This window comes from Triturus cristatus, chromosome 8, assembly GCF_964204655.1.
Source record: "Triturus cristatus chromosome 8, aTriCri1.1, whole genome shotgun sequence".
Classification (NCBI taxonomy): Eukaryota; Metazoa; Chordata; class Amphibia; order Caudata; family Salamandridae; genus Triturus; species Triturus cristatus.
Window position 1 is genome coordinate 74717545 of NC_140591.1, and position 15266 is coordinate 74732810.

At 39.1% G+C, this 15266-nt stretch overlaps 1 protein-coding gene across 8 annotated transcripts in view; it reads right to left on the reverse strand.

Annotated features, from left to right (window-relative positions):
* Positions 1–15266, reverse strand: part of STXBP5L (syntaxin binding protein 5L) — a 1956595-nt gene that overhangs the window by 403737 nt on the left and 1537592 nt on the right. For 4 of the 8 annotated variants that reach the window (XM_085621036.1, XM_085621037.1, XM_085621034.1 and 1 more), the window contains one exon: positions 10706–10756. The exons of the other annotated variants lie outside the window; for them this stretch is intronic. In XM_085621036.1, the coding sequence (XP_085477162.1) occupies positions 10706–10756 (51 nt within the window). The remainder of the gene's footprint in view (positions 1–10705; positions 10757–15266) is intronic. 8 annotated transcript variants of the gene reach the window in all.

The following is a 15266-nucleotide window of genomic DNA, read 5'->3' on the forward strand; positions in this document are numbered from 1 at the left end:
AGGGTCAATAGTAGGGGTAATTCTCATACACTCTCCTGTGGTCCAACAGGGTCTGTATTAGGCATGCCTCTCGCATATACAACAGGGCCAATAGTAGGTGTAGCTCTCATACACTCTAACGTGGCCCAACAGGGTCTGAGTAGGCATTCCTCTCACATATACAACAGGGCCAATGGAAGGTGTACCTCTCATACACTCTCCTGTGGTCCAACAGGGTCTGTATTAGGCATGCCTCTCGCATACACAACAGGGCCAATAGAAGGTGTAGCTCTCCTGTGGTCCAACAAGGTCTGTACTAAGCATGCCTCTCACATATACAACAGGGTCAATAGTAGTTGTACATCGTATACACTCTCCTGTGCTCCAACAGGGTCTGCAGTAGGCACGCCTCTCACATATACAACAGGGTCAATAGGAGGTGCACCTCACATATACAATACTCTAATGTCCCAAAGGGTCAAAAGTAGATGCGCTTCTCACATAAACAACCCTATGGTCCAGCAGGGTCAATAGTAGGTGCGCCTCTCACATACACTAAACTATGATTCAAAAGGATGAAAAGTAGGTGTGCCTCTCACATACACTACTCTGTGGTCCAACAGGGTCAACAGAAGGTGCACCTCTCACATACAGTGCTCTATGGTCCAACAGAGGCAATAGTAGGTGTATCTCTCCTAAACTATTGTGTGGTCCAGTAGGGCCAATAGTAGGTGCGCCTCTAACATACACAACGTCTATTCCAGCTGGGTTGTTAGGAGGTGTGCCTCTCACATAAACTACCCTATTAATCAACAGGGTCAATAATAGCTGTGCATCTCACATAAGTTACCCCATGGCGCAATAGGGTCAAAAGTAGGAGGGCCTCTCACATACACCTCCCCTATAGTCCAACAGAGGCAATAGTAGCTGAGGCTCTCATATACACTACCCTAGGACCAAAAGAGTCAATGATAGGTTTGCCTCTCACGTACATTACCCAATGGTCCAACAAAGTCAATTGTAGGTGCGTCTCTCACATATACTACCTTAGGGTCCAATTGAGTCAATAGTAGGTGCACCTCTCACATTTACTCCCTTATTGTCAAATAGATCTATAGTAGGTGCATCTCTCAAATGCTCTACCTGGTGTGCAAGTGTGCCTCTAACATACATTACCTGTGGTCTAACAGAGTCAGTGCACCTCACACATACACTACCAGAGGAGATAATTTACATTACATACTCCTTAATTTGAATTGTATTCCAGTAAACTCAATGTATTACAGTACTTCTGGCACCTTTTTCAAGAGAGAATGTAAGATCACTGATGGAAGAATTAACAAAGTACACATTTCATTTAGGGGCCCGATTTATTTGTTGGTGGTAAGATGAATCCATCACAACTGCGATGGAGTATGCTTCTCGCCAATGTAATGCTCTACCCTCCAAATTTTGAAGCAGGCGGACCATAGCTTTGTATCACGCACACTACTCAGTCTCCGCTGTGGCCAAGTATCCCAATGGTCCAACGGAGCAAGCGCCATCAGAGAATTGGCTATATATCTGCCCGCCCAATGGGTGGGTGGATATGTAGCCGTTTTTACTATCAGTCATCGCCAGGAAAACCTTGCCATTAATGGGCAGTAAAAAACAAAGAATGCCCCCTCCCATGTTGAGGGGGTCATAGATAATTTTTTTTCAAAAAACTAAAACCCATTTTGGGGTTTTGCTTTTTAAAATAAAAAAACTTTAGAAACTATGCCATATGGCTCCATCATGTTTAACAGAGACGTATGGCAAAGTTTCAAAGCATTCCCAGGAACCTCCTTGATGTCAGCTCCTGTGAATGTTTGAAATGTCCATCTGACTGACGAACATTTAATCATTTTGGGGGTTGGAATCTCTGCCAGGTCGACAAAGTAAATTACTCCATCGCCCTGGTGGAGGACAGCCCGACTACCAAATTATAAATCAGGCCCTAGTCCCATCAATGTCAATTTACAGAATTCTTCCCACACCATTTTCCAGACTTCTTGTTCCACAGACCTCATAATGGTCCAAATGCAAGTACAGTTTTCACATTGAGTGTCACCATATTGGCACAGAAGTCCTCAATAAGTAGTTTAACCATTTTTAAATGAAACACATCAAGTCTTGGGGCTCTTTAAGTCCCATGGATTTAAAGTATCAAGTTTGAAAATCCAATGTAGTTTTCTGTGTGCCAATAATCTTAATTGAACTCCTCTTCTCCTGGTAATAACTTGAAAATCACAAATCTAATGTGATTAAAATTATGTGGTTCTGCTACAAAACACTTGCAACTGATCATCTATTTTTCTGCAATCTTTTATTCTATTATTTGAGAGATGTTTATTCTACCTCGTTTTAGCCCATCTCTCTGTCATGCCTACATAAAGTAGTGTGCATGCACACAATATTCTGTGTATATAAGATAAGAGATCGAATAGGCTTTCAGATTAATCTTTATCTCAGTGTATACATGTACACTCACATAACCCTCTAAGACATTTGTGCAATTTGCACACTAGTAAACCCAGCAATGTTTTCATCAGTCTTGTGTTAAAAACCATTGTCTTTCAAATATTTTACATTTCAATTGTCATTGATCTGATGACTTTACATTGTTATACAAGGTTTTTTATCATATACAATTAATGGGTTTGATGTTTATGGGCCTGATAAACAAATATGGCACTTTTGAATAAGTTTACTATCTTTCTGTATTAAGAAACTACACTTTTGTAGTATCTTACTCTTTTGTAGTTAATTACACTACACATGGCCAACCACTGGTACTGCCACACCCTCCCATAGAAAATAATGGAGGTAGGGTCTTAAAATAAAATCTCGTAGGAAATAATGTTAAATTAAATTAGATGATTTAAAATAGTTAAAAATATAAATAAATACAAATTAAGGTTACAAAAACGTACACATATATTATTTAATTGTAAAATATTGAAATCAAGTTGGCTATTCCAAAATGACAATAATTAAATTCTAGTAGACAGAGAGGATCACAGCGGTATTACATCCAAGTCTGCACCCCTAGAATGAATATTGATTTTTAGAAAACAGCTAATATGGATTTTCAAGTGTCCATATCAAGTTATCCAAAAAGAGTTTAGGAACCATTATCTAACTAATACTTAAAGTGAATGTAATCATGATATTTAAGATGGATAAGGCATGCCTCACAGTAAAATTAATGTTTCTGTTATTGGCAGCACTGGAGTTGTGAACAATTTGCTTCTTTAGTTAGTTAGCTGTATGCATGCAATCCATTGAAGGTTTCAGCTGTGAACCCACAAGATGTAGTTTCCCTCTCCAGATTTCCCTGTGCATGTACAGCAGAAATTGGGATGTGTGTGTGTTTCTTTATATTGGGCTGAGTTTGGGCTGTGCAAAGTCTCTTAAACATGCCATAGCTATGATGGGCCAACAAATAATCTAGACCAGTCTTCTCCAACTAGTAGCTTGTGAGCTCCTGTGTGCAGCCCATCCTACTAAATTAGAAGTGGTTGCTTGGTTGAATTAATAGAAGTATACCAAAATTTAAAAGTGTGTGTTTGATCTGAAAATTAATGAATTTTCATGACACAATTTCCAAAATCTTTTTAATGCTGATAATGTCATGATAAATCATGCAGCCTTGGAAGACTTATTACTAAAAATATTACCGTAGTGCCAAGCAGCATTGCAGCTGTGGCTATTACGTACTACCATTGTAGAGACATTCTAAAATGGATAAAGCCTTTTTTACTTTACTTCTGGCAACCCTACAGTGAGATGAGAATGGCTGGTAATATTGCAGGGGTGGCCACTAATGTAATGTGGTCTGATGTTTGCAACACTAATAATATTAGTAGCACAGGAGGATGTTCATTGGACATAAGTAGTTCTTGTGAGTGAAAAGGCTGGAGACGACTGATCTAGACCTATCTCTGTCAAAGTAGAAAAACACAAGACTCTACCACTAAGGTAGGGAAGGCGTCATCAGAATAGCCAATAACCGCAGTACTGGTGGCAACTGAAAATTGTGAAGGGTTCTGTGAACTGTAATGTTAGTATCCGTAGGAATATGGCAATCTCAAAGTAAGTGTCGGTGACCTGAGGCTTCCATCAAGACCCCAACAGCTGGAAGAGTAACTGCCAATAATGAACATAAATGGCTTACTGACTTTATAAGAGATCTAAGTTATTGTAATCGTATATTGTATTTATATATTGCTTGCTAACCCTGACGAGGCATTGAAGTGCTCTGTGGCGAGTAGCACAGTACTCCAGGACCCAAGATTACAGTTAAATAGATAACAGAATAAGAAATATGTGTTTCCTTTTCCCTTGTGGATTAGTTGTGGTAAGTTTAAGTTTCTGATCTTGCATTTACTGTAGTCTTTTGAAAGGCATAGATTAATTAAAGTGGATTAGTAAAGAAAAAATGTTAGATGGTATTGAGAGTGGTGGACATGTGTGCATGTTAGTTAGATTAATTAAATGAAGGAGGGATGAGTTTTGAATGGATATTTAGGGGTCAGAAAGGTTTGCAGTGAGCCAGAGAGTGGAGGGACAGGAAGAGGTAGAAGGAAAAACAATATTTTCCAAATAATTGAATGTTAATATATACATGTGTAGAGACATAACCAAACCTTTAATTTTATAGCAAAATGTATACATATGCACACATACACACATTATACTTGTGATATTTTCTGTGTAAGGTGCAAAACCAACAATATATCCACACCCGTATTTACACACACATATAGTAACTGTTATGTGGTCAGATATTTACATGTGAGTTGTGCATAGAGTTTAAACTAATAGAATATTTTATCTATATTTATTTAACTCTTTATAAAAAGGAAGAACAATCTAATGTCGATAGAGACACACATACAGACAATGTCATCTACATACCCAGGCATGAATACATAAAATCTATATATTAGATATCGAAATAAACTAGTATACCCTTATATAAATCATATTTACATACTGTGACAAATATGTACTATCTAGAAATAAGCATAAACACAAATACCTACTTAGATGGTATCTGTATACTATGAGATACACATATATGTAATGCATAAATATACATTAATATTTTTTAATATATCATTTTAATAACTAGAAGTAATATAGACATATGTATAGACAAACTCACACATCTAAAAATATACATAGAACACATATGCATTCCACTTAGAAATATTTGTATACACTGAATTCATGCCTATATATCTACATCCATAATTAAATACATATAATAATATTTACATGGCGAGACATACACATGCTTGTTGTTCATAAATACACAAAGACTGTTTCATTTTCTTTTGGTATATTTATTTTAATATTTAAAATGTATTGTTATACCATTACAGGTACTTACTTACCTAAAATAATTTGACATACTCAAACATATATGTATTATCATCAAAGGAGCATAGACACTCATCTAGACACATATATCTATACGCAATGACATACTTATTTCTGCAATGCATACACGTGCATCTATTTTTTCTATATAGGATATATTTCTTTTGAATGGGATGTTTTTATCTTTTTAATTTTAAATTTATAGTTTTAATATCTTGCACATACTATTGCTGTACATTGTTACGTTATGAGTATTGGTGTAATGTAGAGAAGAGATAACACTTGAGAAATTGTCTGAAGCTGAGGTGGTTTGTCAGTGGATCTTATGTTTGGGGATAACAAATTTCACAGTTTGGCTGCCTGGACAAAGAAACATGTTCTATTCATGTTTCATTTTTCTTGTATGCTGGGATTTTGAGGCGGGGTGACAGTCTGTAGTGGAGGATCCTTTGTTGCATGTATTGTATGTATTTTGTGCCTTTCTTCCGGATGAAAATTGGTCCTTTGCCAACTATTGCTTTGTGAGTGATACAATGCAGCTTAAAGGGGGATCTTCTGCCAAATAGTAACCAGTGTAGTGCTCACAAGACGGGAGATGTGTGCGTGTGGCAGCAGCATTATGAATTCTCCGTAATCTTCTCATAGTTGATAAAGGTGCACCATGATATAAACCATTAGAATCATGTTTTGATAGGACAAGAGAGGTTGTCGCTTGGACCTTGTGGGGGAATTTGAGGTGCTGGAAAATGTGTCACAGCATTTTCATTGTCAGAAAGCTTGATTGGAAACTTTATCCTCTTGTGCATTAATTGACAGTTTGGGGTCTATGGTAGTTCTGAGGTTTGTGACCTCCTTGGATATTTTTGGTAGTGATAATTGATCGCAAGGGTTCACGTAAGAGAAGGTCATATGTATTCCAGATGCCAGGGGTAAGTAATTCAATTTTGGACACATTCAATTTGAGGTGGCTCCATGTCATCCACTGATCAACAACCTGGAGGTGACTGAAGATTTTGGAGTTTCCAATGCCCTTGGGGTTTTCCAGTTAAAGAAGTATCTGTGTCTCCTCTGTGTAGTTCTAGCAGAAGAACCCGAAAACACTGATCAGCTGCAGTAAGGGTTTCATGTAAATGTTGAAAAGCATGAGTGAGATGATAGAACCTTGAGGGACTCCTGTTTGTATGCTGTAGGGTTTCGATGAGAAAGAAGGAGTATGGATGATACTTGTTCTATTGTGTAGATAGGTTGTGATCCAAGCGAAAGCGGTTCCCTGTATGCCAGCCTCCTTGAATCTTTAACTTAGTGTGTCATGAGTGTGTCGAAGGCAGCTGAATGGTCCAAGAGAAGTAGGACAGCAACCGTATTATAGAGCACTGTGTTTTAAGGCTATCCCAGATGGAGATACTTGCTGATTCAGTGCCTTTATCTGGATAGAATCTTGTTAGGCAGTTGGAAAGTTGGGAGTTATCTTCAATGAATTGTGACATCTGGGTGAAGGCTGGTCCATTTGCTACATGTCTGTAATTGTTTGGGTCTTGAGGGTCCTTGTTTGGTTTCTTTAATAATGGATGCATGTATTTCTTTTTTTAGTCTTCTGGAAAAACACCTGTTGCTAATGAGTTGTTGATTAGTGTTGTGACTGGTAAGGCGGGTGAAGTTGTTAAAAGAATGTTTTTAAAGATTTGTGGTGGACAAGGGTCAGAGGGTGTCAAACCGACAGTCCTACTTGCTTTGACAAGACGAAAAAATTACGTTGATGAAAGATTTTTGATTGACTGCAGAAGCTGTGGTAACCTACCCCTGGAGGGTTTGTTGAAAATGGTTTAGAGCTGTTCCTTTTTGTGGGTTAAGTGGAAAGCCAACATGCCTGTACTGGTTGTGTAATGATTTGCCTGATTGTGATGAAAATATTGAAAAATTGGATGGGTTTCCTCTATTTTTGGGGGGATTAAGAACTTTTGGGAGTATTTTATGAAAATATTTATCAGCACATTTGTGTTATGGATTCTGAATGTCTGTGGAGGTGTATTTTTTTATTGGATTGTTTGTTTTGAGTCAGGTGCATTAAAGCATAGCAACTGTTGTTTTATCATTTTTAATTCTGCATTCGTCCAAGCTTCTTGTTTTATTTTAATCTTTGGATGTTTTCAGTGAGATTAAGATATCAAAAGCTTCATGGAGAGATCCATAGAGTGTTTGAACAGAATTTATTGTGTGCAGATCTGTTTTGGAGGTAAAGTGGATTTGGAGGTCCTTCAAATTTAGTTTGTTCCAAAGTCTATATGTAGTTGCAGGTAAGGTAAGTTTAGCTGGGGTGAATTGTGGTGTCTTATGTGGTGGTTTGATCACTTGACTGGAGTAATCCTATGGAATTTGACTAAGTCTGGGTTTTCGAAAATGACATCTAACGTGTGTCCTGCAATGTGTGTCTGTTTGCGGATGAGGTGTTAAATGCTGAGCATGTCTAGGCCTGTAAGGGTCATTTTGGGGCCTATTAGGTTTGTTAAACCATATGTTGAGGGCACCAAGGATGCATTGGTTTGAATATTGGGTAAGAAGGTTTCAAACTGTGTCTAGAAAGTCTTCTGGAAATGTTCCATTGCTAGGCGATGGCCTATAAAGAAGGAGAAAGTTATAGGAGAAGGATGGGGTAGGGTTGCATCCGACAAGAAGGGCTACCCAATCTTGTGTGGAAACCTCCTCAGTTTAGGTTAGATTTGTTATTTCCTTAAATAATATGGCTAGCCGTCTCAACTTTGCTAGTGCATTTTATGCCACAGTTGGGTAGCCGGGTAGAACAGTTTCATGCAATACTCATGCCATGCCTTCCCCCAGCAATAAGTCACCCATGAAGAGTAAGTCAGGTTCTGTGTCTGTCAATAGTTTGAAGATATGGTACTTGTTTTTGTAAATAGAAGGAGCATTCATGAGTTAACAGTTTAAAGAATTTGCTTTGGAGATGGTGAGAATTTGTGCTGTAGGGGGTGAGTATTGTTCTTTTAAGTGGTATGTGGTGTGCTATTGATGGTGTTAAGTGTAGCAGGACCAAAAATATGTTGTTTGTGGGTGCTGTGTGTGGGTTATGGGGAGACTGGCTGGAGTTGCTGTGATAGGCTGAGGAGCTGTATTTAAAAAGTAGCCTTATTGTGAGATAGACAAGGGGAGGCAAGGTTCTGAAGAGTGGTGTGGAGTAGCTTTCCTTTGTGTATGTTGAAAGTAGAAGGTGTATGGGTGAGGAGTGGTGGTGGAGCAATTGGGGTCTGTTTTTGTGGCTCCAAATTCTGCAATGGATCATAGACGAGTGAGTGTGTGTTGCTGTGTATTTGGGAAGTAAGCGGTTGGTGTCTTTGTTGCTTGGAAACAGAGGTAGAGTTAGGATAGAATGTGTGTTATTTGTGTGGGCATGAAGAGCAGAGTGGATGTTTCTTGTTATTTTGGGAAGAATGAGAGTGTTTAATTGTGTGATAAGATTTGTTTCAAAGAAGGTTGTGTGAGTGTTTGCTTTTGTATGGGGTAGTATTATCTGATGTTAGTGTAGTGACTGAAGGTGTAAGATTTTAATGTGAAGGATTGAGGAGGAGTGGATTTTGAGGAGAGGTAGGGTGGGATTGAGTGTTTGAGGAGAGTCTCTCAGGAGTGTGAGAGGATAAACAGGGCTTCTGAGGGTTAGCTGTAGGCTGACTAGGGGGAATAAGTTGCCTTGGTTGGCGGGGGGGGGAGTGTAGAAAGACTGTTGTATTGGGCTTTGGGTGAAAAGAAGAGGTTTTTGGAGTAGCACTCACCAGACCCACTCCCCTATTGTACTAGCAGCATCAAGCTTCTACGCTCTCCGCACAAGGATAAAATAAAAGTTTGAACCTTTGCTTGTAGCAGGACCTGTATGACCAACCAAAATCTTCGAGCAACTGCCACCCAAGAGCCTTCTTGAAATAGCATCTAACAATATTCATGACCAGTGGCAGCTTGCAGAGGGAGTCCTGCGGGGCGGTGGAGGGGCTGGGTGGGGGGGGCAATGCAGTCACACATACAACGGGCAGAAGTAAAGTAAGTAAAGTAAGTAAATAAATAAATAAAACGATTTACCTTTCACTCGCTGCATCGCCAACTCGGCAATGCAGCGAGTGCAAGGTAAATAGTTTTATTTATTTATTTGCTTACTTTACTCCTGCCCATTGTATGTTCGACTCCACTACCCCCCCACTCAGCACCTCCCCCGTCCGACTCTCCCCACCACCCCGCAGCACTCCCTCTGCGAGCTGCCACTGTTCATGACTCCAACAAAGTGGGGAGGCCCAGAAAACAACTCTGTACTCCTCATTGGCTGGCAAGTACTTGGTAGAGGAGGAGGGAGTGATAGGCATTACTAAAAGAAGGGGATTATCAGTCACATCACGTGGCAGTGAGGAGAAGAGCATGCATTAGAAGTGAAGCTGAGGAAGGAGCAGTTGGTGTAGTGTGCTCCTGGAAGGCTGAGAAACATGGGAAGGAAAAAATTACACTATAGTGGGAATTGTCTGTTCATCTGAACCATGTGAATTTCAGAGAATCCCTGACGTGGACCAGCCGTCTACGGAAAGGTGTTCTAATGATGTGCTGTAAATAATATAAACAGTTCTGGTAGCTCTGTTATGGGAAGATCTATGGGAAACCTATTGTCTTTAATGATTGAGCTAACTGACAAAGAGTAAGACGGGGACAGGAACGTGCATGACATCAACACAGTTTGACATTTTATTTATTGTAAGTGCATGAGTAGAATCAAGTTAAGATCCTCTGTTACAATGTAAGCACTACAGAGTTTTCTTCTTGGTGTAATAAAACGTCTGACCTGATTATTCTTACAGCTGTTTTTCACATTGGAGTGCTCCTCTTGTTTGTTTACTACATCACTGTATCTTCTTTTATTAAATGCCATATATTAGTGATCACAGGCATCTCTGTACACGTGCACCTAAGGATACTGAAAACTCAATAGACAGCTTGTTTGCAAAATGTTCCTTTAACACGGGCTGGCATTTGAAAGGACACACTATGAACCCATACAGGGACCTTTCCAGGACACTGCGGGGGAACAGAATGAAGATCGTTAAATGTCATCAATTGACCATGACTGGTAAGATGAATGTGGCACAGACAGAATGCTGGATGCTGCCAACAGGACTGAATGGATTTAATGGGAGAGTTTAAAGAAGGCCTCTTGAAGTGAAATTCTTCAAAAGGAGATCTTGCAATCTCATTTATGAGTCAGTAGGAAAAAATGTTTGTGCTCAAATGAAGGTATGGGACATTTAAAAATGTCGGCTTTCGCCTACCGTACCAAGATCAGTCTTAAGATCTGTTGGCAGACTTAACTTTCTTGATCCTTTAACTGAAACAACAGAAAAAGGAGAAAGCAGTTGTTAATAAATCGTTGTAAAGAAATGAAATCAGGAGATGAAGGAGAATAACATGAAAGTATGTGTAATTAATAATGGTATGGGGTATAGCAATTTTTGTGTGCACATTGGTTGATATTTGGGCTGGCATGCAATAAATGCGTTGAAATGATAATGCTTCACTCTTGAATCTGAAACTAAAATGTTATATGCTTACTTCTGTGGGCAATATTCCGGAAAGGCATAGTGCATTCATGTAGAGAAGCTGATTATAGTATGTATATACATGTATATGTATTGTGTGTGTGTCTATATATATGTTTAACATATATATAGATACACACACACACACATACACACACATATATGTACGTCTTACTCTTTAGTTATAGCTCGGGTCACCAGAGATTGGAATTTCTTAGATTTTTGTCCCTTAATAACTTTGCACCACTTTGACGAATCTTCGCAAAACTTTGCAGACCTATTGCACCCATTACAATGGTGAAGGATTGAAAGTTTGTGGCATTTGGTCAAGGGGTACAAGTGAAAACAGGGAGTCCCAAAACACACTTGCACTCCAATACATTTTACATCGACTTTTGTATGTCACATAGCAGCAAAACAGCTGAACGGATTGTAATGAAATTTTACAGCAATGTACATTAAACTATTTAGATGATCCTTTTTGCTATTGCAAGTGATGTTATGAAGTGGTTTTGAAGTTATAAGGGAAACAAATTAATGATATCTGTGTAGCACAATACTACTAAAAGTAGCAAGAAAGCCCAAAAAATAATCTAGACTGCATATGCAAAGTTTCAGATTTACTACATGAACAACTGAAAGACCCATTTATGGACACATGCTAATGGAAACCTATAAACAAATACATAATAGAATACATCTTAATCTACATAAGTGTTCCTGACATGCTCTGTGGCTCATAAAGTAAAACTGTGCCCAACAAGCCAAACAAAAACCATCTTCCATATGTACTCCTTTGCAACAAAATGAAAAAGTGACCTAGCAGTGACCTTTACAAACTACTATTTGGAAAACATGATAATTGGCAACTAGGAAAAAAAAATAACCTCAATTAAAAAAAAAAAACAGTAATGATTGTCTTTCATTCAATTTGGGCTTCATATATAGCACAGTCCTACTAAGCAAGGAAGGCCGAAAAATATACTAGACTGGTTAAAAATTACCACGTGAACAACTAAAAGACAACTTTATGGCCACATGATTACGTAAACCAATAGACAAATACATACCAAATACAATGGATATAAAGAAAGAAAGCACATTAAATCTGATTTCCACTCTGTAGTTATAGTTATTATTCCCAGAGATAGGAATTACTCGAATTTAAGCTCCCAAATAACTTTCCACTCATTTGATAAATTACCACAAACCTTTCCAGATGTAAAGCATTTTTTGCATTTTGAGATGATGGAAATTTTTGTGGTCAATCGTTGAGGGGGTGTAAACATAAAAAGGGGGGAGGGTGTGTGCCAAAACACATTTTTCCACGAAAGCATTTTCCATAAACTATTGTATTTGACGTAGCGCGAAAATGGCTGAACAGATTTTCATGAAATTTGGCAGGAGTATACATTAAGGTGCACAGATGATGCTTTTAGGGTACTGCAGTTAAGTAGGGTAGGTATTTTTTAAGTTATAAGGCATTTAAACTCAGTGCTATCTTTCACAGAATTTCACAAACTTTCGTGAAACTACCAAGGTACATGGCTGTAAGCCTAGTTAAAAATATAAATACATTTTCCTACCTAGTACCACTTTAGTAAAGTGGTAATAGTTAGGGACTTACAATTTACCTACATCTAAGGCCCTTTTCATTATCTAAAAACAGCCATTACCCAATTATATACTGGCTTGTCATCGCTATGTACCACAGTACACTCTAAAGTTACCATGGTATACATTGGCCCAAAATATAACTAAGGCCCAGCTGTATTATTAGATTGTGGTAATCTTGCGTTATGAATTGTGTTACATGGGCAACGCAGTACTTAAGTCGGATTTACAAAGCTACGCAAGGCAACCATGCGTTGATTTGTAAATCTACAGAAATGCAAGGCAGCGCAATTCGCTGTTTTGCCTTACTCTGCACACCCCAATCTACATTGCTGCTACATTTCAAGTACATCTGTATGCCATGCCACTTCTATTCCACTATATGCTATTCCAGTCTACGCCTCTTCATTCTACACTTTTCCACTGTATGAGATTCCACTCTACACCTCTCCACTCGACCCTATTACACTGTACACAACTCCAGTGTACGCCTACACTCTACGCCAGGGCTCGAAAAATCTAAAACTTGTTACTAGACCTACAGGTCTAGTAACTTAAAAAATCTACTCAACCTAACTGTAATGAACTCGACCTCTGTGAGCAAATGAGACAAGTGAACAAGATTTAAAGGCATTTTTATTGCTCATTCACTTCTCGCAATTGTGAGCGGGCGAGTGGAATTTTTCGAGCCATGTTCACTCTTCTGTGCGCCACCTGTACGCCATTTCACTATACGCTACTCCACCCTACGCCCCTCCAGTGTACTCCACTCTACACCACTTCATTCTACGCTAGACCATTGAACTCCACTCATCTTTACGCCTCCACTTCACTATATGCTATTCCACTCTACCCCACACCATTGTACGTCACTCCAGTCGACACCACTCTACAGTACGCCACTCTGCTCTATGCTATTCCACTCTATGCTCTTCTACTCTGTGCCACTCCACTGTACGCGACTCCACTCTACGCTATTAGACTGTACGCAACTTCAGTCATTGCCACTCTGTGTGATATTCCACTCCACCACACACCACTATACGCCACTCCACTGAATGCCATTACGCTGTACCCCAACCCACAATACACCACTCCAGTCTACACAACTTCATTGTATGCTACTACACTACACCTGGGGTACTCATAGTGGCCCGGCAGACCTTCCTTGGCAGCCCGTCGACCATGTAGGGCTAAACACAAGAGTGTCAGGAAACAAAAAAGAGGGCCGCTGGAGCATGCACGATAGCAGCTTCACTGCGCATGCTCCCACGGCCCTCTCCCGTGTTTGCTGAGAGCCTCAGTGACATAACACGCCTGGCGGGAAGCAAGGGCCCTTTAAAAGTCAGCTGCTTTTGCTGACGATGTCTTTGTCCGACGTCTGCTCAACTCACGCCACCTGCAGCCCGCACTCTCTGCGCATTTGCTGACAACGTCTCCGCCTCCAGCCTCAACTTCTTGCTTCGCCTAAAACCAGCACTATCTGCTGCCATTGAGGACTGCAGCAGGAGGTCATGTTTTGATCAATAAGTTAGCTTTATTTCTTTTTACATGTGTAACTGTCTGCTGTGCAGTTTTAACTTGTGTGGTAGTGCTGAAGGCTACTCGATGTAAATTATTGCCCTGTTATTACAAAACGTTCGCACAGAACATTATATAGTGTTTCTATTACAGTGCATTATGCCACAAAATACAGATGTGTAAGCAGGGAGCAGATCAGATTTTATGTAAATCAATCTTTATTGTGTTGTAAACATAACGGGCCCGATTCACAGAACTAATTTAAGACAAAATCCTAAACTTACTACCATTTTCGTATTCACAGAAGGCACTTACTCATTTTGGTATTCACAGAAGACACTTACTCACTACGGTATTCACAGAAGTTAGGAGTCCTAACTTTAGGACTCCTAAATGCCTTCTGTGAATACCGAAAGTCTTAAAATTAGGATTTTTCTCAGTTAAGGAGTCCTAAAGTTAGGACTCCTAACTTTACTACTACTAAACTGAGAAAAATCCTAATTTTAAGACTTTCGGTATTCACAGAAGGCATTTATGAGTCCTAAAGTTAGTAGTCCTAACTATACTACTACTAAACTGAGAAAAATCCTAATTTTAAGGCTTTCGGGATTCACAGAAGGCATTTAGGAGTCCTAAAGTTAGGAGTCCTAACTTTACTACTACTAAATTGAGAAAAATCCTAATTTTAAGACTTTCGGTATTCACAGAAGGCATTTAGGAGTCCTATAGTTAGGAGTCCTAACTATACTACTACTAAACTGAGAACAATCCTAATTTTAAGACTTTCGGTATTCACAGAAGGCATTTAGGAGTCCTAAAGTTAGGACTCCTAACTTCTGTGAATACCGAAATGAGTAAGTTCCTTCTGTGAATACCAAAATGAGTAAGTGCCTTCTGTGAATACCAAAATGGTAGTAAGTTTAGGATTTTGTCTTAAGTTAGTTCTGTGAATCGGGCCCAACGGGCCCGACTAACTTAAGACAAAGTCCTAAACTTACTACTTTTGGTATTCAAAGAAGTTAGGATTTTGTCTTAAGTTTGTCTTAAGACAAACTTAAGACAGACTTAAGACAGACTTAAGACAAACTTAAGACAAACTTAAGACAAACTTAAGACAAACTTAAGACAGACTTAAGACAAACTTAAGACAAACTTAAGACAGAT